Source organism: Sorghum bicolor, chromosome 4 (genome assembly GCF_000003195.3).
Source record: "Sorghum bicolor cultivar BTx623 chromosome 4, Sorghum_bicolor_NCBIv3, whole genome shotgun sequence".
Classification (NCBI taxonomy): domain Eukaryota; kingdom Viridiplantae; phylum Streptophyta; class Magnoliopsida; order Poales; family Poaceae; genus Sorghum; species Sorghum bicolor.
The window spans coordinates 64,608,759-64,634,924 of record NC_012873.2 but is presented as its reverse complement, the minus strand read 5'-3'; the positions used below and the strand labels follow the sequence as shown (position 1 = coordinate 64,634,924).

The 26,166-nt window shown below is 44.9% G+C and overlaps 4 protein-coding genes across 5 annotated transcripts; 3 read left to right on the top strand and 1 right to left on the bottom strand.

Annotated features, from left to right (window-relative positions):
• Positions 1,411–2,433, top strand: LOC8078918 (ethylene-responsive transcription factor ERF109). Its single transcript, XM_002454555.2, has one exon. It carries the CDS (start codon positions 1,531–1,533, stop codon positions 2,278–2,280), a length of 750 nt encoding a protein of 249 aa, XP_002454600.2. The 5' UTR covers positions 1,411–1,530; the 3' UTR covers positions 2,281–2,433.
• LOC8078917 lies at positions 5,469–17,051 on the top strand. Of its 2 annotated transcripts, XR_002452147.1 has the most exons (3): positions 5,469–5,580; positions 5,920–6,138; positions 16,314–16,392. XR_002452147.1 is itself a non-coding variant. In XM_021458946.1 (2 exons), the coding sequence occupies exons 1-2, from the start codon at positions 10,793–10,795 to the stop codon at positions 16,896–16,898; spliced, it is 738 nt and encodes a 245-aa protein (XP_021314621.1). In that variant the 5' UTR covers positions 10,241–10,792; the 3' UTR covers positions 16,899–17,051. The 2 variants fall into 2 exon arrangements, 1 of the variants encoding a protein (XP_021314621.1); XM_021458946.1 differs by lacking the exons at positions 5,469–5,580; positions 5,920–6,138 and adding an exon at positions 10,241–10,945 and having other exon boundaries at positions 16,314–17,051.
• Positions 20,339–22,692, top strand: LOC8075198 (photosystem I chlorophyll a/b-binding protein 5, chloroplastic). Its single transcript, XM_002454553.2, has 6 exons — positions 20,339–20,868; positions 20,958–21,090; positions 21,703–21,815; positions 21,962–22,066; positions 22,157–22,245; positions 22,325–22,692. The coding sequence occupies exons 1-6, from the start codon at positions 20,645–20,647 to the stop codon at positions 22,459–22,461; spliced, it is 801 nt and encodes a 266-aa protein (XP_002454598.1). The 5' UTR covers positions 20,339–20,644; the 3' UTR covers positions 22,462–22,692.
• On the bottom strand, positions 22,793–25,857 carry LOC8075197 (galactoside 2-alpha-L-fucosyltransferase). The gene is made up of 2 exons (XM_002452834.2): positions 25,430–25,857; positions 22,793–24,442 (listed from the first exon to the last, which is right to left on the bottom strand). The coding sequence occupies exons 1-2, from the start codon at positions 25,713–25,715 to the stop codon at positions 22,986–22,988; spliced, it is 1,743 nt and encodes a 580-aa protein (XP_002452879.1). The 5' UTR covers positions 25,716–25,857; the 3' UTR covers positions 22,793–22,985.

The window sequence follows — 26,166 nt, the reverse complement described above, 5'->3', positions numbered from 1 at the left end:
CCAACCACGGAGTAACTAGGCTCAAAAGATTCATCTCACAAATTTCAGGTAAACTGTGTAATTAGTTTTTATTTTTATATTTATTTAATACTCCATGCATGTGACCAAAAATTCGATGTGACGGGGAATCTTGAAATTTTTTGCGAACTAAACAAGGCCTAACTAGCCGACCTCAGCGGACAAGAACATGGCCGCGCCGATCCGAAAACCACTTTAGGCTCGTCGACATTACGAGGACGCGCGCGAAACGCACACGCACCGCCGGCCCGGCCCTCGCGTACTGGTTAGGTGGGCCGGCCGACCACAAGCCGAATACAGTACAAAAATACCCACTTGGGACGGTATTATCTGGATCTAGTACTAAAAAACAATTGTTGTCCCGTACCGTGCCACCGCGAGGTCTCAGTCTGACTTCCTGTAATGTGGAGTTGTTTATTCAGTTCAACGACCGGTCGTCACTCGTCAGGATCTTCCAATTCCGTTCCACAATCCACATCTAGTTTCAGCGTCCAGGTCGCTAGGCTAGGGACAACCCCAAAGTCGTGTGAGCTAGCAACAGTTGGTCTGAATTTCTCTCATTTCATCTTGTTTGAACATTCATCCATTAATTCTTGAGGCCTTGTTTAGTTCCAAAAAATTTTGCAAAATTTTTTAGATTTCCCGTCACATCGAATCTTTAGATGCATGTATGAAGTATTAAATATATATGAAAATAAAAACTAATTGTATAGTTTGGTCAGAATTGATGAGATGAATCTTTTGAACCTAGTTAGTCTATGATTGGACAATATTTGTCACAGACAAACGAAAGTGCTACAGTACCTGTTTTGCAAAATTTTTTGGAACTAAACAAGGCCTGAGTTTATCAGTTGTTGTGTTATATAGTACTATATAGTAGTACCAAAACAATGAAACGTTGTATTAATTAACTAAGATCACTAGCACCAAGCAATTGCTAACCAAAGATTGAAGTAACATCAATAGTACTCCACTTTATTTTCTTATAGCAACATCAATGGAATCTTCTTTCTAAAAAAAGGGGGGGCTATATTTATTGGTCCAGCACGAAATTAACGTGCGTTGAGCTCATGACATGCACTAATCATAAGATAAGAATGCCAAACCCGACACTAATATAATACCGTATGAACTTGCACACAGACTAGAATACATACCACTGTAATCGAAGCCGCTTGCATCCACCTAACCTATTGTATATCTTCGCCAGCCACTTCTACTTCTGATCATTCATGCATCCATTCATATCTTAAACTATCTGCACCCGTCCCGTTCACACTGATAGGTGATGACGAGAAACGTGCGCGAAAACAACCCGGTGCACCGCTTGGACTCCGCGTGCGCTCGTGCCGGTGGGCATGCACGCGCGCCTAGTATAAAAAACCCACAGCACAACACCCTGAAACATCACCGCCGCGACCTCGGAGTCCAACACACCTTTTTCCGCCACTTTCTCGCGACACCGACGCCACGTCGTCGCACAGCAACCACCACCACCACCACCACCCCGCCATGGCGCCGAGGTTGGAGCGCGGCGGGTTCCAGCTCCCGAACACCGAGCAGGAGAACTCACTCTTCCTCGGCGCACTCATCTCCGTCGTGTCCGGGGACGCCGCCGCCCCCGCCGCGTTGCTCCCGGCGCCGGCACCGGCTTCCGCGGCGTGCGCCAGGTGCGGCGTGGACGGGTGCCACGGCAGCGGCTGCGAGCTCGTCGCTGGGTCGAGCAGCGACAGCGACGGCGCAGAGTGCTCCGCCGCGTCCGCGAGCCGCGCCAGCGTTGGCGGCGGAGGAGGCGTGGGCAAGCGGAGAGGGAGAGGGAGGAGGGTGAGCAGTTACAGGGGCGTGCGGCGGCGGCCGTGGGGCAAGTGGGCGGCGGAGATCCGCGACCCGCGCCGCGCCGTGCGCAAGTGGCTCGGCACGTTCGACACCGCCGAGGACGCCGCGCGCGCCTACGACGTCGCCGCGGTCGAGTTCCGGGGCCAGCGCGCCAAGCTCAACTTCCCGGCGGACGCTGCTGCCGTGGCGGCGCCGGCGCTGGCGCCTTCCTGGGCGGGGGCGGCTGTGCAGCCGCACCACCGTCCATTGCCCGATCATCAGAGCCTCCGCGAGAACTGCGGGTCCAACGCCGCGTCGCCGGTGCACGTGGCGCAGGCGCCGACCACGCAGCAGGGAATAAGGACGGTAGCCAAGGAACAGGACATCTGGGACGGCTTGAACGAGATCGTGATGATGGATGACGGCAGCTTCTGGTCCATGCCATGATCCTGCTCCTCCTGCACCTTCGTCCATCCGTCTCCGGATCTTCCTCTTGTTTTAGTGCTTTTAGTTAATGATGATGATGAGATTCCATGATTGTTTTTTAGGGAAGAGATTCCATGATCTCCCTCTGAAATGAAAACACTTTAGCTTCAATCACGAGATTGCTTGGCATGCAGACGTACGTAAAGTGAGTTTCATTTTGGTGCCGTAGCTAACGGAGTAACGGCCCGGCCACCAGATGACTGTACTCTGTAAACTCCAGTCACCAATCGCTTTCATACGACTTTTACACCGACCTCTGACCACCGTCGTCGTGTGATTACGTTTACAGTATGTGAGTCGATGAGTGGCTTGTGGCTACAAACAATCCAGCGTTCCTCCGTTCTGCAAAAAATTGGCGCTGCACGTATGCACGTGCACCTACCTCCACCTTTACCGAGAAAGTATGTCCGTGTCCAGACCGATGTACACCCTGTTCGCTTGAGGTAATTAGTGTTTTTTTATAAAAAATCAGCTAATATGTCGTGGCTTATCAACCAAATGAATAAGACCTAGAACGATGTCAATTCTAGACGTAAAGTGATACATGCGGACATACAACTTTGATCTGTCACGCTTTCGCTATTCACTCTACAATGATATTTACAACTTTGATTTGTCACGCTTTCGCTATTCACTCTACAATGATGTGTAGAGTCCGTTTGGTACTTCTACTTCATTGGTAATTGGTAATGTAGCCTTTTTTTTCCCCCGATGAAGCAGCTCCGATAGAATTTAAGCTGTTTTAGAAAAAAAAATTGATAAAATATTTTTCCTAATTACTTAAAACACTAAAATGTCTATAATAGAATTTTTATTTCTCACTTATTTTACCTTTTTCTTTCTTCTCGATGTGGCTTTCTTTCTCATGGGATCCTTCTCACGTACTCGGACACTCTTCTCCGTTGCACACAGTTTAGGGTCTATTTTAGTAACCCTAACAAGACAATTTTAATCCTACACGGTTAAAATCCTAATTCGTTTGAGAATGTTGTGCCAACCAGAGAATTTTATCGGGTCAATAAATAGTATTTGATTCATAGCTCAAATAATCTCTGCAATGCATTGTTTTTTTTATGTTTCTCATGAATTCGTTGCAACTGGACTTGGAAAGTTTGTCTATGAAGTTATCTAATATGGATAGGTGCCATCTAATCCAAGTGGATAGTAACATACTTATCAATTAGATGTTATTATAGAAAAAAATATGTACCATTTAGGGAGCCTATGGGGTATATATGGGCTAGGCATCCCCGTAAGTTGAGATTTTTAGGTGGCTTCATGTATAAATCAATCCCCACCAAATGTCTGCTCGTAAGTGACCACTTTCCTATGTAATGTGTCCAAGGGAATAATGAGGGGAGGAAAGAGTTCTCTAGAATAAAAGGAAGACCTAATTCTTGTTAACTTGAGCTCGAGAACGAAGAACTTCCAAGGAAAGGTTAAACCTCTGAGGAGATTGGAGAGAAGTTAAACTTGTAGGAACATTGAGAGAAAGTTCAACCACCGAGAACCTTCTAAAAGGATGTTTAATCTCTAAGATCCTTCAAGAATATTTGAGAGAAGCTTTAACCTTCGAGAACCTCCGAATAAAGGTTAAACCTTCTTTAACATATGAGAACCTCCAAAGTAAAATAGAACCTCTATAAACCTCCAAAGAAAGGTAAGGCATGGAGAACCTCCAAGGGGGAGTAAAGTCCTAGGAATCCGATAAAACCTTCGCGAGTCATTAATTATATAAACCTGTTTTGTGAGAAACTTTATATAAACCTCTTGATAAAGAGGAAATAAGATCTCCAAACGTTGTTTCACCAACGTGCACAATCTTTAAGTTTATTGTTGCCAAACAATATAATTATGCTACATCACGCGCATATAACAATAATGTAAACGTGTGATTTAATATACACAGAGGACAGCGGGCAGGCTGAGCCAGACGGTAACGGGCAAATGGGCAACGCGCAAAACCGCCCGGAAGCAGAGAACTTGGTGTAGCAGACCACGTGGATCGAACTAGCTTCAGAGTTCAGAGTGATATTATGCTTTGCTTACTAATAAACAAGTGGTATTCTTTTAGAAGCAACTAGATGAGATGACCATATGAAAATATCGCATTGTATTATTATATTTTACACACCGTATACAGGCAACAATACGGAGCACGTACGAGACCGGTACGCGCCTACGCGGAAAGCACGTCGGTGCAGTCGGCGAAGTCGATCGGTCATCGGTGCAATCAAACAGTTTGTCTTAGCTGTATCACCATCAGTCACAATCAGGAGGGTATTCTTTTAGAGTTTTTTTGTGTGGCGGCTTAGCACTGGCGTTTGAGAATAAATATTGGAGTATTATTATGCTATTTTTTTAAAAATAATTTAAGAATCTCGTGTCCTGCGTACCAATCATATGTAGTTTTGTACTGGAGGAGTACCAGGTATTGCTGCACTATACTGTATGACTGTTTTATCAATTATCATGTTGTTAGTTACTCTCTGTGGTTACAAATTTTTATGATGTACTCTGGTCTGTCAAGCTAAACTTTCGAAACATTTCTTGAAAACAAAAATTACGCATTTTTTTCGAAACAAAAGAAAAAAAACTAACGAACCAGTGAATGCAGACGAACACGGCCCGCCAGAGGCCCATCTGTTGCTTCCCGTCTCAGCCTGCAAAAAGAAAGAAATACCACAGCAGCGCTCGTGCAGTCCACAGAGCACAGGTAATGTGGCCCAAAAGAGTTCTCCTCGCCTCTCCACCCAAATTTTTTTTATCTATCCCATCGAATCTTTAGACACATACATGAAACATTAAATATAGATAAAACAATAAACTAATTACACAGTTTAGTTAAAAATTACGAGACGAATCTTTTAAGCCTAGGTACTTTATGATTAGCCTTAAGTGCTACAGTAACCCACATGTGCTAATGACAAATTAATTATGCTTAATAAATTTGTCTTGCAGTTTCTGACGAGCTATGTAATTTGTTTTTTTATTAGTTTCTAAAAACCCCTTCCGACATCCTTCCGACACATCCGATGTGACATAAAAAAATTTTCATCTACAATCTAAACAGAGCCTTATCAGATAGGAGCCTGGCAAACCACCACATTTTGGGAGTATGCAATTCCTCCAACGATCTTTCGGTAGAGTTGGCGGCTCCGATCTGCCTCGCTTGTGCGGGTGCCCCACATAGCTTGCGCGACAAGGAGATCCACTCAAGCCGTTAGCGTCAGCACATCCAGATCTGAATCGTCTTTATGGGTCTGTTCTTGCCTCCTCTCGTTTCTGCCTTCTGAACACTTTATCGCTAGTTGCTTTGCAATGAATTTTTGGGTGTGTATTCTGACGATTTCTATATCATCACGCGCCTTGCAATGGATTTTTCGATCTCGATTCTGACGAATTCTTTCTATCTATCCATCACTATACGTATGATCTTTCCGTAAAGCAGGTAGTTGATGTTGATTTTTGGAGCAGTAAGGAATTGATATGATATTACTGTGTTGGAACAGAATTTAATTTCAATCTTTGTTATCATTTTATTTTAATTTAATACGGACTGGTTGTATTGTGTTATTGATCTTTTATATTTTTTGTTAGATCTATCTATAAACCCCTCCAGAGGTTTATTTCCACCGAATACATGGATCAAGATAAGGTTACAGACAATCTGAGGACAGCGGCAACTAATGAGTTAATAGAGTACAATCCCACAGTCATACGTACCGCAAGGGTCGTACGAAATAGCAGCCACCGTGATGGTGCTATATACAATAATAAGCGTCTACAGGAAGAATTCTTTGAAGGTGATCTTGCTGAGTAAGTGCTTCAAATGACCAAATCTGTTTTCACATATTTGATCCATAATATTGAATGAGTATTTTTTTTGAAGTATATATATATATATATATATATATATATATATATATATATATATATATATATATATATATATATATATATATATATATATATATATATATATATATATATATATATTGAGGAATATATGCGCAGACTTAATTGGCTCTTTCGAGGTGGGAATTCACATGGTTACACTCTTTTGTGAATTTATATTAGGTCTTGTTTGGCTGAGCTTTAGATCTCAGTATTTGAAGCTCCAAAAAAATTTGGATGGACCTAGAGCTACAGGAATGTCGAGAACATTTAGATGAATTATTTATACTTTGGACTAAGAGCATCTCCAAGTGTCTTTAAAATTTAATCTCTAAATCGTCATTTCGAGACTTATTTGAGTAAGAATTGTTTTCTATATCTTTGTACCCTTTTAACAACTTTTCTATTTTGTGTGCGAACTATAGAGAGGCATTCTCACTCTCCATTTTTGGCTAGTGAGCAATCCAGAATAAAGGATGTTTATATTTGGAGATCTAATTAAAAAGCTGTTGGAGTTTTTTTTTGAAAATCTCTATCCTTATAAATTAGGAAGAATATAGTCTCTTGGAGTTGCTTTAAATATAAATATTCATGTCATTTTTAATTTAGTCTACAAATACAGATCCAACCCGGATCTAAGATCTGAAGTTGTGCTAAACAAAGCCTTAGATTGGAAGCAAAGTCAACACAGGCTGGGTCATACTTAGCTCTCCAAATTGTATCGAAAAAGTGCATAAATTCACAATAATGGTTTGTTGTTACTGTTAATGGTTGGTGTTAAATTAGAAGCGGTTTAAATAGTGAGCTATGATATTTAGCGGCAACCTAATGAGAATGTAATTTATGCAAGTGGAGGCATGTAAATGCGGGTGGACATTTGGTTGTAATTGGTTAACCAAAATTTATATGTTGAGTAATTTGTGTTGTTTAAACTGCTACCCAAGATTTACCCAAAAAATTAATACCCGAAATCATTTGGTTACCCAAAATTTATGAGTTAGGTAATTTGGTTTGTGAAAACTGCTACCTGAGTTCACCCAAAAAACCAATACCCAAAATGTTGGCCACCTGAGATTTGGGGTTTCGATAATCTTGAATTACCCAATTACGGCAGCATGGTCAATGAAATAAGCAAATCTAGTCAACAAATCAAACCAATTTGCATAGTAAAATCAATTGAAAAGAGATGAATAGAAGGAAAATTTCAAATCCATTAATGGATTCCAAAAAATTCCCAAATCGAAACAAAATAAAGCTTATTGTGAATAATTATTGGCCAGGCTTTCATTGTATTTCGGGTGATTCAGTTACCTGGAGTCAGCTTGAATTTCCCATACTAAATTCGTATTCATAGTTGATACCCAAAGTAGGACCTGATTTTTTGGGTGTTTCAGGTTTGTGATTCAGTTTTTGTGCCCACCCCTACACGTAGAGCGGGACTTGGCCAAAATATGCCTTTTCCTCATTGCAGGCTTTGTCACGAATCCAGCCACCCAAATTTCTACCCTTCTGTGCTGCACGCAACATTGTTTAAAAAAGTTTAAACATGATTTTGGCCCATTGATTTATCATTTACCCCCTAAACTAGACTCTGACCTTGTTAGCATGTAAATGTCATTTAGACGTCCTAAACGCTTGTTTAGACGAACATTGGTTGTAATAGATAATACGCCTTCATTCCTAGAGCACTGAGATATTTTCTAGTAAAGAGGTTTGCAGTGACACCATTTTCATTATACTTGGACCTAGCTATTTTTTGCCCAGAAAACCCACAGCATTAACTTGTTTAGTTTCATGTTTTGGGTTGCAATCATACCATGTTTGGCTGGACACTTGGCTAGGTGGGCCCATGCATTTGTTTTATTTCTAGAAGATTCTAGAAAAGTTGTCATAGGGTCAGTAAGCTATCCGAGAGGAAGTAATGGAGCTACACATAAATTTGGGTGTTAAGTTTCTCTTCGTTTGTAGCATATAAACAAAACCCAAGCCGCCGTATAGACTGGACTGGTAGCTGTATATAACGATGGAAGATATATCAATCACACTCAAGCAAGATATTATGAAGTTTACTTGGGAGCTCTCCTCCCTTCCTGCCTATGTGGTGTGGCTGCCATTTATTGTTCAGGTTGCGCTGGTCGAGGCCACCTGGATCAGTGCACATGACATAAGTTGTGATTATATCGAATTCCATCCATAGAATCTGATCTGATTATGCTCATTAGGAGTCAAGTAACCTCTCGTACAGAGATCTATCAATCAAAGCAAACAGTTAGAAGGGGGAACCCTCTCTGTATCTCTTGTTAGTCTAGAGCGCAGGTATTGTGAAACATCCAGCCTCAGGTTTCATGAAACAGCTTGCATTTTTACTTACCTACATGGAGTTATTTGATTGACACTGTTCTTTAGATAGTCCTCGGCAACTCAACACACATATGTATGGTAAAGAATGGTTTTCCCTTTATGTAATACAATAATGTACCTGGTGTATTAAGTAGCAATTTTTATCTTTGGTGAAGCTCGGTTGGAGCCAATGATGTTCTCGAAGACCACAGGTGTTAGAAGAGTCAAGGACCTACTGGGCCTTAGCCCATTAGGGTTAATTAGTCGCTTTCTTAGGGGTCAAGTAAGTCTTGCTTGTAAGTCAAGTAAGCCTCTCTATATAAAGAGAGGAGATGTATCAATCTAAAATAAAGCAAGAGATTAGAAGGAAATCCCTTCTCTCTTGTCAGCCGCGGGCAGCGCCCCGCGGCTAGCGTTCCTAGCGCCCAAAACCCTAGCCTCCTCTCTCGCTCTCACAGCAGCCTTCCTGTGAACAGTACCCGCGGCACTGTAGCGCGGGTACTGTTCACGCCATCAGCCGCCGCTCCTTCGATCCCAATCCATCTCCCTCGATCCCCAGCAGCCACATAACATCTGGTATCAGAGATCATGGCTTCTTCCGGGACCACAGCCCCTGGCATTCCGCCCTCCACAAGCGCCCCGCCCGGCGCCGGCGCGGTTGTGACGACCTCCGCCGGCGCCCTGATCACTGCCACCACGCCGCCGCCGGCTGCGTCCTCCACACCGCCAGCCCCAATGCTGGTCATCCCTTCCGATGCGCTTATGGCCTTCACCAGCGCCATCCAGGGCCTCCAGAACCAGATGGCCCTCATGAGCTTCCAGATGGGCGATCTGGCCACGCGTGTGTCGGCCCTGGACGGTCGGGATCTGCCTACAGCCGCGCAGTTCCCACAGCTGCTGATGTCAAGCGCGGGTTATCTTCCCTCGCTGCAGGCACCGTCCTTACCGCTGGGCGTGCATCCATCTGCCCCGGTTCCCATCCAGCAGCCATGGATGCTGGTGCACACGATGGCAAGCACCCCGGCGGCCACGACAACGGTTGCTCCAGCACCCTCCACCAGCGCTGTTATCCTCCCCGGTGTATCAACCATCCAGCATCCATTCACCGATGGGATCTTCTATAGGGGTGCCAGCTTCCAGCAGGTCCGAGATGAGGGCGACATGCTGCAGCAGACCGAGCAGCCGATGGCGACGGAGCTGACAGGGAAGATGCTTCGCTGCCAGGTGTCGGCGACAGTGCAGCTGCAAGCTGCTGTGCGTGGCCTCCTTGCACGTCGGCGGGTGCAGAAGATGCGCGATCTGCCGCTGATTCAGCCCTGCACCTATTTGCAGCTCCACCATGTGGAGGACTGCGATCTCATCCGCTGCGTCGGGGATTTTCAGAATGTGGTTCCGCCCACGGGCAGCGTGCATGTTGTTTTTCCCGCGGGTGGTGGACTCAAAGTCTTCGGCGTCGGCAGTTGGAAGCCCTATGCTCTTCTATGTGCGGTGCAGACCAGCAGCCGTCCAGCAAGGAGAAGGCATGGTGTCATCGGTGGGAGCGCACTGCCTAGCGCCGCCAGATTCCGCCACCGACCACCGCGAGGGCGCCTTCGCTGGTCCCTGTTGCGACCACTTCCTGGAGGCCACACACAAGCACGTATTTCATCCAGATGGTCTCCATGGGATCCAGGTGGATGGTGTCCGCTTTATGTGCAAGGGTTAAAATTATTTCTAGTTGAGAATAATAAAACAAGCCGAGATGTAAAAGGCTTGTTTTTAGGTGTTATGTTTGTGTCTTGCAGAGTCATTCTTAGTGTCGTCGTTAAGTTGCAGCTCGAGGACGAGCTGCATGTCCAGGTGGGGTGTAGTGTTAGAAGAGTCAAGGACCTACTGGGCCTTAGCCCATTAGGGTTAATTAGTCGCTTTCTTAGGGGTCAAGTAAGTCTTGCTTGTAAGTCAAGTAAGCCTCTCTATATAAAGAGAGGAGATGTATCAATCTAAAATAAAGCAAGAGATTAGAAGGAAATCCCTTCTCTCTTGTCAGCCGCGGGCAGCGCCCCGCGGCTAGCGTTCCTAGCGCCCAAAACCCTAGCCTCCTCTCTCGCTCTCACAGCAGCCTTCCTGTGAACAGTACCCGCGGCACTGTAGCGCGGGTACTGTTCACGCCATCAGCCGCCGCTCCTTCGATCCCAATCCATCTCCCTCGATCCCCAGCAGCCACATAACAACAGGCGTGTGCATATTTACACAAGACATGTTTCAAATTTTCTCGGTGCTGCTGTCCAAAAGTCCAATCAGCAATGGCTCAATACAATTATATGGATACATAGCAGCACGGGATGAGAGGGATGGCATGCTTAACTATATTGTAAATTATAGCAGGGATAATCCCATCGTTGTGCAGCAGGTACACTTCTATACTCATCTGTAATTGCATGTTAATGTTGTTCTTTTTATGTTTTAAGTCCAATTCTTTCACTTGCATAAAGATTAAACCCACTTCTTTTGATGTTTTTCACAACTACACAATCTCCTTAATTTATAAAACTTGGAATAGAGGGGATTGGGTATTGGGGATATAGAACTGAAGTATTATAGTAATTATGCCTTTGGTTTCTGTTTATCAATAGTGTTATTCTGTAATATGGAAGCGTAGGCTTGTTTTTGCTGTTTATGCATAGATTTTATCAGCAACACTATTCTACACCCTAGGTGTAAGATATACCACTAGCCAAAACTGACCCAAAAAAAAATACTGAGTACCCAACACCACAAAATATGAATAATACTGACACACGATTTCTGAACAGTACTGAATTCTAGGGTGTAGAATAGCATGTGTATATATTTTATTATATAACATACATATTCACATATTTTATTGGGAACTTGGTGTTTCTACCCCTTACTTTATAATGCAATGGTGATTTTACCCCTGTTTTTTTTTAACTGTGATTTTACCCTTGCTATTTTGAAACAAAGGCTCCATCTACCCCTACTTTGTAACGGTGTTAGATGTAGCTGAATTAAATGATGAAAGAAAATGAAAAAAACAAAAGTGGACCACACGAAATGACCAAACTACCCTTGCCTTATCTAGTCATTCTTGCTCTCCCGGACCCTTCCCAAACCGCGAAACCCTCGTAGTATTTGGAGGTGGTGGTGACGGCGTGATTTGGAGGCCGGCTGCGTGCAGGGCTCGCTTGCTGGAGTTGGGCGCGGTAGCCAGCTGCGTGCGGGTGGCCGCTAGGGGGGTCCGGGCGCGTGCGGGCCTCACTGACGTCCAGATGTGTGCAAACAGGTGGCTGGTAGTGGCAGGCGGCAGCCGGCATGTCAAAGGGGCGGGCGGACGGTGGTGAGGGTGACGTGTGGGTGTCGGTGCGCAGCGGGCGTTGGCAGTTCCATGTCCTTCGGTCCTCCCCCACTGGCCAGTGGCCACCAACGCGTTCAGGTGGCAGCACAGTCTGGCACAATGGCGCTCGTCTTCTCTAGCACAAGCATCTCAGGTGCACTCTGCTCCTCTCATTCAAGCTCCGGCAGAGCACGCTGGCGTCGTGGTCGTGGGCATGGGCCCTCTGCTACATCTGGAGCACAAACAAAGGCTGGAGGTTGCGCTGGCCCCTCACCAAGATCCCGATGTTTTCCGTGCAGCTGGCCAAGCACGTGCAGGAGGCACACGCCATGCGCACCTTGGCGGCTTCGAGCTGCAGACGAAGAGGATGCACAAGCATAGGAGGAGCTCACCGGCGGCCAGCTGTCCTGTCCAGCGCCCACAACAAGTCTGGCTTCAATTCCTTCCTCTGATAGCTTTGTCACCATAAGTCCATTTTGTTTAACCCCATTGGAGCAAAGATTGGTGGTCCAAATTACTGGAATTTCAAATCGCGCTATTGCTCGGTGCACATACTATGCTGGGAGCTAGAAGAAAGGGGAAGAAGAGACCAGAATCACATTTGGGCTCCACTACACATGTATAGGTTGTAAACAAATCTGTTTTTTTTCATATTTCATTCACGTTCAAAGGAATGCAAATGGTTGCGATAAGGCTATCAAAATTGCCGGTTGTAAATTGCTACCAAAAGATTTTGATTTTTCATATACATTCAAGATCAAGAGAATAAAATAATCCAATTTAATCACGTGTCTATAAGCATTTTGGGCTTTGGGCCTTGTGGTTTTGGGCTGGCATGTTACATGGCATTACTGAGTGGCAGCTATAAAGGGAAGAGGTGAAAGGCAGAGGCAGGAAAAATATTTCAGAAGCATGAACGGGTCATGAAGGTGATCTTCCTCCTTGCTATTGAGATCCTCAGAAAAAATATTTCAGAAGCACGAATGGGTCATGAAGGTGATCTTCCTTCTCGCTATTGAGATCCTCTCGTTTGATTTCCTCTGTGATTTGCTCATGCCTGTGGTTCGACCTCGCTGTGGGCAATGGGTGGTGTCAGTGGTATCAGCATGGGTTTCGGTGGCATATGTCAGCACCGGTGTATATCGGCAGTGTGTTGGTGACTGTACAGTCGCTGTACCATGACTGCAAGGATTTGGTCAGGTGTGTTGTCTGGTGAATCTGTACTTCTATCTGAACACGCAAGTTCAGCAGGTTGGGGTAGATTGATTCAGTGCAGTGTGCTGCTGTGCTGGAGTTGAGCACCTGTAATTTCTCTCCATGCGAGTTTGATTTGCGGTGATTCTCAACGGCGCCATTGAAAGTGTTAGTGCTGATGACAGCAGACTATTGTGCGCTGGTCGCAGCTGCAAGAGGGTTTGGGTACAGGCATACTGCAGGAGTCATACTCAACCTGTATGACGGATGGCCTGAACTGCGGGCACTGGGACATCATGTGAGTGTTGTGGTAATGCATTCTGTGCTTTGTGCGCCCCTGTGATCAGCAGAATGCCACACCAAGTAACTGCACCCCACATGTTCAATGGAATGCCTAACACAGCTTTTGCTTCTTCCTGGGAGAAAATGGAGGCAGAAATTACTGCTGCTGAGAAGGACCTGGACCAATCTGGAAACTGAGGGAGTGAATGCAGAGAGCAAGTGCAAGCTGGCTGTGGCTGGCGGGTAGTGATCCCCATGGTATGTTTGATGAAATGCCTCATTTGGATGTGTGGGTGATGCCATCTATTCTTGATGTACCTGAGGACTTGACATCTGCATTTGAGACCCATGGCAACTTATTGCGACAATTGGTGGGTGTAGAAAGGAGTCTGAGAAAGCCGGTTGCGGATCAGATCACCAACCTGGTCTCATTAACCCTTGAGCACTGAGTGGTTAACAGACCAAGTGTGTGATGAAATGTCTCATGTGAATGTTGTGTGGGATTAGCTGTTGCACAGGCTCAACGCGCATGAGGGCTTATTCAACAACTAATAAGTGGTGGAGAGTTTCTATATGATTCAGAATAAAAACTTATCAGCAATAAAATGCTTGTCTATAATGGTGGCTTGGCTTTATCAATGAATCTTGGTTAGGTTGCTACTGCTACACATCATGGGTTTGAGGAAATGCCTGGGTTTGATATGGTGGATTTTGATCAAGAATCAAATAAAATGTTCAATGAGGCTGGTAACAACTTGCAATTAGAACAACATGCTGATTGAATGGTGTTGCATGTTGCATTCCTGTTGGAGGCGTGGTAGACCTTATACTGACCATCACTACTAGGGTCATTTATACCATGTCTGTTATGGAGCATGTTCTCAACATGAGATGAAATCTGACTGCAACCATTTATTTGATGAAGAGCGGTGCTCAGTATGTGATGGATAAAATGCCACCACAGAGACGAAGTGCATTTAGCCCAGGAAATGGTGATATGTTGATTCAAGGTCAGTTTTCCATCAAATACCTTAATGGGGTTCAAATGATTATAGTTCTTGGATTGTGAACTGAATAAACAACTTCTGAGTTCCTATTCTGACAATTCAATCAATGATAACAAAAGCACAAAATTGATGCTTGAACTTGGTGACTTATTGTTGCTTCTGGAGCTCGCTAGTGGTAATTCAGATAAAGAGTTTGAAGAAATGCTTGCTGTGCTCGAGGCGGTTTTTTTTCCCTTAACGGCATATGCCTTCAATCTCCCACCCATTGGATTCACATTGAGAAGTGTGCAAACACACATCTCAAAGCAGTTTCGCATTGAGATGTGTGTTTGCACACTTCTCAAAGCGAATCCAATGGGTAGGAGAGTGAGGGCATATGCCCTTAAGGGCAAAATTAACTTTACCTTGCTGTGATCTCAAGTGCTATGATGTCCAGACTTGGTGAACAGAAGACTAACAATACTTGCCCTATTTGTTACTCCTTTGTTGTTCCTAGAACATGAAGTAATTCATGTACATCAATGACAAGGTCGACCAGGGAGTAATACTGCACAAGTGTTCAAGGAGATCTCAGCAATTGGTTCAAGTGAAGAACCAAGGATGCAGCAAGTGTGTCGTGTTCCTATCCCATCTCTTAGGCTTGGACAGTTTGGTTGAATGAGCTGCTTCATAACCTGTTCTGCTTATTCCCAAAGAAAAAGTATCTTGGGAGGGAATCACACACAATGCATGTGTGCTTCGTTGTCAGCGTGCGTATGTGTAGATGGCCATTTGGCCACAAGAGTGGATGGTGAGCTGTGTGGCCAGATTGGTGGTGCACATGAGGTAACAATGAGTTGCTATACTTGTTTTGGCCCTGGTGGCAGTGCACTCGGATCCCCCCCCTCTTCTCCCCCCAAGAGTTTTACATTCATATCTGCTTGGGTTTCCAGCTTTATAGAGGCCAAAAGACAACTTAAGGTGGGGGCTCAACCGATGTCCTGGACTACTACTGAAAGAAAGCCACTAGCAAAGCAACACCATAGTTTTACTGAATCAAACTAGAGTATTAGCTCCTTCAAAGAAGGCCTTGCTTTTCATAGCTGGTTGTGTAAGTCCTACCTAATAAACTAGTATTAAGGAAGCATTTGACAAACCAAGAAATAGGGGGGAAATATGTTGAATTGGCAATCCATGGCTAAGCTGAACTGTGCCATCAAATTATTCTGAGTTGTTTGTGTGCCAGCTGCCAATAATAATACCTCTATCTAGGGACAACAAGCTTGACATGCTAAGGACAGCAAAGGGACTAAAATAAAACTCTTGAGAAGTGAAATTTGTACCTGTCAAATGGCTGGTTAGATACTCTTATTGATGCATGGATCTGAATTGGTTCCCTGGCCTAGGTTTGTCCAGGATATAGAAACTAACGTAGGCTTGCACAGGACTATCCAAATCTATGGTCCGGCTGGTCTCATTCCCATTCTACTTGGCCTGGTAAACTAGTGTGACACCTTTCACTTGCCCCTGTAACTTTTTCACAAGGGAACCACATGGGTTTTGGCAGCACGATTTGAGGATCTTATGTTGGTGATATAGATGGATTTTTATGTAAATATTTGTACTTGCTGACTTGCTGAAATGTTATACAAAAAAATGGGTTTTATATAGCTGCTGATAGAATGCAAGTATAGTGTGCAGTAATCAGTATGCATATTTGCTGTCAATGCGTTATATAGTTTTCTTACCATGCCTTATTATGCTTTATCTAAACACAATAACTAATCTCTGTACAATGTATGTTTATATAGAACTTAAATGATTGTGTTTCCTAAAGCTTCAAAATTTATGCTATTGTTTATTTGAAAATGTTGGCAAATGGTTACTAAGCATGTATCTAAGCTTTAGATATCTTATGTTGTTATGTAAAGCTATTAAATAATGGCATCAACTTTTTGCAGGGTTCTTTGATTGAAATGACAGGCCCTAAGAGAGGTATCGAAATGAGTTCTATTGTTCTAATAGAATTTGACATGAGGATTAAGACTGGAATACAGGAGGACAATGATCTTCAACTGATTGATGGAGCATTAGTATGCTCAGACGGTATTTATAAACCATGGAAACCAATTAGAGAGCGGATTATTGGCAGTTCTTGTGCAGTTGATGTAACTTTAGCAGTTCTTGCACATGCGGTGGAGGCCACAATAGAAGTTGTTGTTTCAGAACTGCAGAGTGGTTTAGGTTTGTCTCTAAGCTCCTTCCTTGATGACATGGATGCCTATGAAGAAATCCAGCTTTTTGATGGCATCATTGCTCAGTCGGGGCCTCTAAGAAGGTTCGTGGTTGCTGTCCCGATTTATAAAGTGATGCTTTTGAAGGTTAAGGTTGGTAACGTTTTCAAACATACTCAATATGGATCTGCCAGTCGAGAGATCAAGTTTCAACCTAAGCTACATGGATGTACAAGACGACAGATAAGACTTAAGGTTGCTACGATCTCGTTGAAGGTGACTTGGTCTGGTGTTCCTGGTGTTGCCTTATGAGTGTGTTATATATATATGTGTGCATTTTCTATACTCCTGGGATTAGTTACTCCCACCTATCTAAGTTGGATTTGTGTGCACAAATAAACCCGTTAAGAGTATATCAGCTCCACCGCTAGCCTGATTTGCAGCTCGTTTGCATGGGCATGTTGACGTCAGCTGCGGTTATATATAGTGCCAATTTTTTTTGCTTCTTCGAAAACATGCATATTTTTTCCCTGCCGTATATACTAAGTTTTTTTACTGCCGTTTATGCATCCACGTGAAAACTGCTAGTATGGATGCATACTCTATATACTAGTTTTTTATTTACAGGCGTATAATTCATTAATGCATGCATGTGAAATATCTAGTATGTATGGACGTACTGCTATAGTAGTATGCATGCATACAGTCACGTACTCGCGTATCTCACTAGATTAATTAGAGTATGTATTTATACTATTTGAAGCACGTATGCATTTATACTCAGAGTATGTATATATACTTCTCAGAGTATGCGTCAGTATGAGTACAATAGCTAGTATGAGCGCACAAGTGTCATGAGAGTATGAGTACATGCATTTTTTTTAAAAAAGTATGAGTACATAATTATTTTTACACACATCCGATGAACAAGTGGCCCCGTTTCGGCCTCTTGATCGCACAACGCGCATGAGTCATCATCCTGCGAGCTGTGCCGTTTGTGACGCTCGACGGTCTAGACGTACGTCAGTGAATAGAGGTTGACCTTCGGAGGAGCTTTGGCCCGCCAAAACTCCTTGGCGCCAGTAGCTTGGTGGAGCCTGCGAAGGTGTGGTATGTGAGGGCATGAGTCTATTCCATTGGTAGAAAAATTATGGCTAAAAATATTATTATTTGCTATTTTTTTAAAAAAATACTGCTAAATAACTAACAGATTTGGTACATAACTGATTGTGACGGCTGCAGGACAACTGATTGCAGAAGCTCCCACACACAAGGTAGTCATATAGGGCTCGTCTCACGTCTAGCGGTTGTTGTGTAAGGCGTCGCGCTGGCAGATTCGATACATAAGCTTAAGCGAACAGACTCGATTACCACTTCTAAACGAAGCGGTCTGGTTATAGCGGCTGCAGGACGACTGACTGTACAAGTTCTCAGACGTGAAGGTAGTCACATAGTACATGTGTCGTCAGGGCTCATCCCACGCCTAGCCTTTGTTGCGTAAGGTGCCGTGCAAGGTTGCTGCGTATAGAGCTGGTGCGTATTGGTGCAGCGGTCTGACCGTCGCCCAGTTGTCGGTCCAGATCGAGACGTGCGGACGTGTCTGTCACCACCGAAGACAAGACAAGCTCGCAACACACATAGTAGCGACACACTTCTCGAATCGTGAAGGTAGACTCGTCCAGCAACGTTGCGGCTCTGCGTGACAACCAATCCCACCAGAGCCTGAGTGTGAAGCCAAAGAACCATTAAGTCGGTGACGCCCAGGCCGCCTAGGTCCGTTGGCCGGCAGACGACGGGCCAGGCCACTCGGCACTTCGCACCGGTGCATGAGTCTGTCCCGGTCCAGACGAAGGCGCCCCTCCTTTTATCAATCTGACCGATAGCTTGATAGTAGGTAGCAGACGATGCTAAGGTGCACAGGAATGGCGTAAAGTGTGGTCTTGGCGAGGGTCACACGTTCAGCATTTGTGAGCAACTCAGCCTTCCAAATTGAAATCCTAGCCACAACCCGCAACCGCGTCAATGAGCGGCTACTCGCCTGCGTGGCCCAGCCGCCGAAGCGACAGGGAGATTCCTAGGTACCGACGTGAGAATGGTGACACAACACACGGGGATACTAGCTGGACACGGGCGATCACCTTGTCATCACAGCATATCGACGATCACCTCTCCATGTTGGCGACGAGACCGGAGACGCCCGCGAACAACTCAAGTATCTGGGCTAAACAAAGTAGATCATTTGTCCCCGGTGACAGCAGTATGACAAGATCGTTCGCATAGAGCGAGGAGCAGTGCACGACCACCTGGCCAGCAAGTGGCGCTGGTGCCGCTCGGCGTCGGCGATATGATCAGCCTTCTTTATGAGCGAGTTTAACACCTCCATCACCAGGACAAAGAGCATTGAACCCCCCTGTCGTAGTCCTTGGCGTGTAATATCCGATGCCCTGGTCTTCCATTGACAAGAACTTTTGTGCTCGTCGTTGATAGTACGATAGAGATCGGGTCAGTCCACCGGCAACGGGAGAAGCCAATGTGTTGAAGCACCTCAATCAAGAATGGCCATGCTACCGAATTGAAGGCTTGTGTCCCTACACATGGTTCCTTTCGCAAGGACAAGATCATATTGATTGATTGATACACCATCCTTATAGAGTTATAGGCCACGATGTGCTTGGCGATCTTTGTCTCTGTGCGCGCATTGAGATCGCTATGGACGCGTGCGCGTTGCGGAGCACAGTACACGAGCTTCTAGGTCCGGCTCCCCTATCTACTTTCTTTCTAAGGCCCATTTACTTTTATCTGATTCAGCCTATTTTGTGTTGAGCTATTTTTTATTCTCTATTTCTCCCGTCTAGTTTATCTGGTGCGACCATTTTCTAATCTAGCTTATTTATTTTTCTCTTTCGGAATGGCAGGTACTGTATATGAGTAGTGAATGGGTAGGGGATGGTTTCACTTACATATGGAAGCACAAGTCATAGATTTATGGTAAATATAGCATGTTTTTAAATCGATAACTAAACATTAAACAAATAGACTGAAAATAGGAAACATATTATATAAAAATCTGACTCGAAACAAGTTGGGATTCAGATGACATTTTTTCTCAACAGAAATACTAATACTTTTGAAATGCTAAAAACAGTACATATAGATGTTCACACAAGAAAATAGTGTCTTATGTATTGATAAAAAGACGCTGCTTATTGTTCATCCCTGGAGCTAGCTAGCCTTCTATATTCATCGTATTAAGAGAAGATTTTATTAAAAGTCAGAAATCCACAATGACACCCTAGTACCCTACATAATTTAGTGAACAAAGTTAATAATAAAACATTTGCGATTGGAATCGTAAAACTTTGAAATAGATATTAAGAAATTATCATAATTCTATCTATCAAGATGACAGGATAAATGTTGGAATATGATTATGCTATTTTTAAAATAATTTTTATAATCTCGTGTCCTCTGTACGAACCATTCGTAGTTTTGTACCACTGGAAGGTAACTGCTGCGCTACTCTATGACTGTTTTATCACGTTACTCTCAAATTCTTGTCATGTACTCTGTTCTCTCAAGCTAAACTTTCGAAACATTTCTTAAAAAAAGAATACCCATTTTTTTGAAACAAAAGAAAAAAAACTAGCGAACCACTGAATGTAGACGAACACGGCCCGCAAGAGGCCCATCTGTTACTTCCGGACAGCCTGCAAAAAGAAGAAAATACCACCAACCAGTAGCAGCAGCGCTCGTGCAGTCCACAGACCACACAGATAGTGTAGCCCAAAAAGTTCTCCTCGCCTTATCAGATCGGAGCCTGGCGGGCAAACCACCACATTTTTGCGCTTTTCCGCCCTGGCATCAGCTTCACAGCCCGTCAGCCTTTGAACGAAGCAACGAACGCCTCTAATTCCATATCCAGAACCGAGAGCTTCTTTTTGTCCAACACCCCCGGCCAAAAGACAAGATCACGCACGGAACAACCATTCCCGGCTGTATTTGTCCGGCAAGCAAGCATCTCCGGCGCCAGCGAGGGTGGGCTGTGGGCTGTGGCAGCCATGGCGTCCACTGTAACAGCCGCCAACAGCCATGGAAGCGTCCTGCGTACCCATACCGCCCCCTCCTCCAGGCAGCTCGCCGGTTGGAGCAGCAGGCGCACGCTTGCCATGCCTGCACACCACGCGCCGTCACCCAGAGCTCGGGTCGTCGCCGTCCGAGCCGCCGGCACCCAGCGGCCGACCTGGTTGCCCGGACTGGACCCGCCTCCTCACCTCGACGGCACGTCGGTTTTCTGACGCTCTGATATCTGCCGGTGTTTTCTGATGTTCATCAGCTGACAGTGGAGTAGTTATCTCTGATGATTTGTTGCAGACTACCAGGTGACTTCGGCTTCGATCCCTTGGGCCTCGGCGAGGATCCGGCAAGCTTGAAGTGGTACGTTCAGGCCGAGCTCGTGCACTGCCGGTTCGCTATGGCAGGGGTCGCCGGCATCCTTTTCACTGACGTAAGTTGCTCACCTTCCCGTCCGTTTGTTAGAGTACTCTGGGAAACTGTACAATAACTTAGGCTAAGCTGCTCTGATATAAAACAGCCGAAACAGCCAACAAGATTATTTCTAGTTTTGAATTGCTGATTGCTTGAGCAACTGTAAAAAGGACTCAAAATTTTCACTGAATTGTGGGCTTTACCCTGGTTAGAGGGAGCCCTTCCAGAAATTCTCTGGCGCCCTGGTGGGCCGCGCAGAGGGGGTTTGGAAATAGTTTTCAACCAGCAATTGACGCGCCTCGGTAATACCTCATGAGCTGCGTCATTGCCCCAAGCGCAAAGATGAGTTGGGACGTTCGCCCACAGCCTACTTTTATACATCGCTGGAGACGCGCGTTCGCTAACATAGGCGATGTGGTACTAAACGGAACCGACCTACTACTACTATCCGCCGGACTCGACCTGCAACGCCAAGTAGAGCTGCCGATTTGGGGTTTTCCTTTTGTATTTTACGCCCTGCTAATCATGGGCCTAGTAGCTAAGCCGAGATTCACATGGGACTTTAATGATTTTATTATTTTAGAGAACAAAAGGCTGAGTAAACCCTTGCTTTGCTCGTGATTCTTTGCAGTTGCTCCGTGTATCAGGGAACAGCGACCTCCCCGTGTGGTTTGAAGCAGGTGCGGCGAAATTCGAATTCGCAAACACCACGGCGCTCTTCTTCGTTCAGCTTCTCTTGATGGGGTAAATTTCAACCTAAACAAGTAAACAACCAATCATTTCATCGGTGTTAATAACAAAAGTTCCCATACAAAATGGGATATGCTGTGATTTGATTTCACGTAAAACAAAACTGACATTGTTTCTATTCGACACACCGATCCGGACAGGTTCGCTGAAACCAAGAGGTACATGGACTTCAAAAATCCAGGATCACAAGCAGAGGAAGGAACGTTCATAGGGTTAGAGGCTGCACTTGCAGGTCAACAGCCAGGGTAAGTGAGCGTTGAAGCATGACAAAAATTCACCTGACAGCCCTTTGCCTTAGTTACGCTCATTACATTTTTTAAAAAAAAATTCGACAGCTACCCTGGAGGCCCTCTGTTTAATCCACTAGGACTTGCGAAGGATATAGAGAATGCTCATGAAGAGAAGCTCAAAGAAATCAAGAATGGTAGATTCCTCTCAGTACAGTTTGCGAGCAAAATAACTCTACACAAGTTTGCTAATCGAGTGGTTTCTTACTGTCACAGGGAGGTTGGCAATGGTAGCCATGCTTGGCTTCATGGTGCAAGCATCCGTAACTCATGCCGGCCCCATCGACAATCTTTTGACACACCTTTCGGACCCGTTCAACAAAAATATCATTCACGCATTCTCCTCTTCCTAAGTACTCGTCCCAACTCCCAAAACCTTTCTTTTCACTGTCCAGTGCTATGGCACAAAAATGTCACAATGTTTGCTAACAGGAGGTGGCCTTTGTTAGCTTTGCTCTTTGCAAAGTTTTCTCTCATGAAAATTGAATAAAAGCTTCAATAGCTGACGAACTGTGTATTAATAGCTCATGGTAGGGGGGAGGGAAGACAAGGAAATACAGCTTATCATTCTTTGCGATTGATCATAGCCCTCAGTATATTCGCTCACTTTTCATTTCCATGGTCGATTTTTTCCCCAGTTCAAAGCATGCTATAGTCGCATGAACAGATGCTATATATAAGAGATACAGGAAATTTATACCTGACCGCAATCAGCATACTTGCCATTTCGTAATAATTAACTACATCACTCAAATCTCGCCTTCAATATAAATACAAACTCGAACCTGCTATACACCTGAAAACTTCATAGCACAAAGCACTCGGTTGTACTGTACATATATGAATTAAACAAAGGAAAAACACCACATCTTGTCATCTACAGCTCACCCGTATCAACTAGCTTGAGCCCCCAGCTCATATCTTCACAGTGTCTTACATGTGGAACAAGCTTTCCTGTATCAGTTCCCTTCCTAGTTTTGCAATCGTAGAAAGGTGGAGCATGAAAGCACGGCTCTATAGACATAACTTGACGGCAAGGTGGATTAGGCGCAGTGCGGTTTTCCGGCTTGAACATTAGCCACGTCTTCGAACCACTCAGACCTTGAGCTACATACCCAAAAGTTGACCATGCACTTGTTACCATAACATCAGATAAGCTCAACAGATAAATCTCTGCCAATGCTTTCATGTTATGCATTTTCTTGTCTGAATCCTGATGCTCCTCGTGACTTGGCTGGTGGAAGCTAATTATCTCACCACTCTCTGTTGGATGTTCCCAATACATGTTCCTGATTCTTTCATAGTATCCTGAGTTCAAAGAAGTAATCAGAACAACTTTGGACCTGATGTTCCCTGTCGAGATAATCGGCTGTTGTGCGTTAATCTCTGGTAGTAATTTTTCCTTCAGTGTGCAATCAAGGACCTGATCCAAGACATGCTGAAATGGACCGGTTTCAGTATCGAAGACTCTGATCTGGATACCTAACTTCTCATCAGCTCTGGCAAGATAAGAATCGTAGTACCTTGTAATCAAGCCCCAGACAACATTGGTAGGGTGGAACAAGTAACGTCCCAAGTGATGGAAAACGACATCTTTCTGCGGAAACAGCCTCGTGAGTTCCTCTTGGTATGATGGGATCAGAAAAAGTGAAGGTACAAAGTAATTATCGGATCTTAAGATCAGCCATGGGATCTTCTGAAGATGTTGCTGACTATGCTCACAGAAAAAAAGTTTATCATAATCATCATAGTCATGAGCCAGGTGAAGATATAGAAAGGCAGGTTTAGGACCCTTAAAAGAACCATCAGAATGAATAGCTTCAGTTTTCACCATGTTTCCGTGACTCTCGGGGGAGCCAATACTGAAGTTCTTAAATTGAATAATAGGGAAATCCGGTGGTAATAACCATGAAGTTTCAGGGAATGGTTCACAGAAAAGATCTGCAGTGCCTTTATCTCCATCTACAAGTAAAACTCTGTTTGTAAGGATGGCATAGAGAAATGCTGAGGCAATAGTCAAGATCCTGTTCCCAAGACCACTATAAGATACCCATACCAAAAAGTTGCAATCTCCAACCATAACATCCTGACCAGATTTTAGTTGCTCAATAGCTTTCTTGTATGACTCTGTATACGGGCCACATTTCTTCTGGAGAACCTCATGTTCTCTCAGTCTTTCCAGAAGGTATGATGATATCAAATGGGGCGATTCTTTACGGTACAATGCTGATTGGTATCTACTTAGACATGACTGTTCATCAAAACCAGGAGCTAACAAGCCACCAATTAGTCTGTCCCTTTGAACTTTGGAAGACACCATAGTTTCATGCTCTCCTGAACACAGGAAGTGAATAGTTTTATATCAGAGTTCAGATGGAAATGGTACTTTTCATTCTTCCATTACATTACATTCATGACTTGTACATATGTGAGGTCGTGGATATTCTTAGAAAATAAAAAAAAGAAATAAAGGTGAGGTAACAGAGAATTATTAACTTTAATTATCGGTTCAATAAAAATAAATGTATGCTTCCATGGACAGCATCACGGCCAAACTTAAATGAGACCTTTTGCCACAGTTTAAGTGACAAACCAGAACAAATTCTTTTATCACAGATGCAATGAACGGTGAACCGCCTACAAAAAAATAATTACTCGGGATGATACCTACATGTTAAAACACAGTAGCTAATATTTTTTTTCCCGGCGAGAAGCGAGAACATATTGCAAGATCAAGACTCCACATATACACAATATTTTTTTTATAAAAAAACAGTGACAATTATTATCCCTCCACAGCGATCGATCTCCACTTCGCATCACATACATAGGTCTTGTTTAGCCAAAATTTTTCAAGATTTTTCGTCACATCGAATCTTGGGGTATATGCATAGAACATTAAATATAGATGAAAATAAAAAATTAATTATACAGTTTGTCTGTAAATCGCGAAATGAATCTTTTGAGCCTAGTTAATCCATGATTGAACAATAATTGCCAAATAAAAACAAAAATGCTACGCTATCCTAAAACAAAAAATTTTGAGAACTAAACAAGGCCATAGTTGCATAAAAAACAAATGACTGGAGTGCACTAGTAAAGTATGGAGCATAGCATGGGAAAGTCACGAAGCCCCAGAGGCCCGGACATTTGATTAAAAAAAACGTCACGTCTGCCATACAAGACGTGACGCCGGCAGAGACCCGCACAAAGTACCCGGAGAATTTCAAAAATGCGACCAGATGGCGGTCCCAAACAGTCGAAGTCCAAACGGAAACTGTCAAACCCGACGAACACGCGCGTGTAGTTTACGTAACGTACCATCGCGCGGTCCGGCCTGGTCAAGGCCGCCACGGTCGTTGTTGCCGGCGCCGGAGAGAGTGGTACGATCCGCGCCGGAGAATTGGCCGCCCCTCCTCGCCGCGGAGCCGCCCGCGAGCAGCAGCAGCGTGACCCCGCACGCCACGAGCGCCGCGATCGACAGGGGCAGCAGCGCGACCCGGCCCTTCCTCCCGCGCGGGTGCCCGGGCGCGGACGCCGCCTCCCCTACCGCCTTCGGCGTCGGCGGCGGCGAGCGGCGGATCCGCTCCTTGATGTCCATGTCCATGCGGCGTGGCGCCCCAGCCGAAGCCGTATGTAGGGTTCTTCACTTCTCCCCCCGCGCTTCCGCCGCGGTGTGGTCACAAAGGTGTACGTCCGCGGTCGCGAGTCGCGACGTGGGGCGTCGTGTCGCGCCACGAAAGGCGCAGTTCGGGCGCGGACCCGCGCGTCGTCTGAAATATAATAGAGGGAACACGTGATGGGGGCCGAGTGGCACAGGGGTTTTCGATGCGTTTGAGGTGAAAAACAGTGGGGTCCCGTATAGTGGCGATCGACGTGACGGCACGGTGCCGAGTGGGGGGCCGGGCGTCCTCGGCACGACGTTGTCGGTGAAACTGGAGCGCCTAGGCGTGGCGATGGAGGGTCAGGACATCGGACGTGGGGTTTTCGCCTGTTGCACAGTCGTGCCGCGGATCGTGAGGTAGTTGAGTCGTTGAGCACTTGAGCTGGCCGGACGA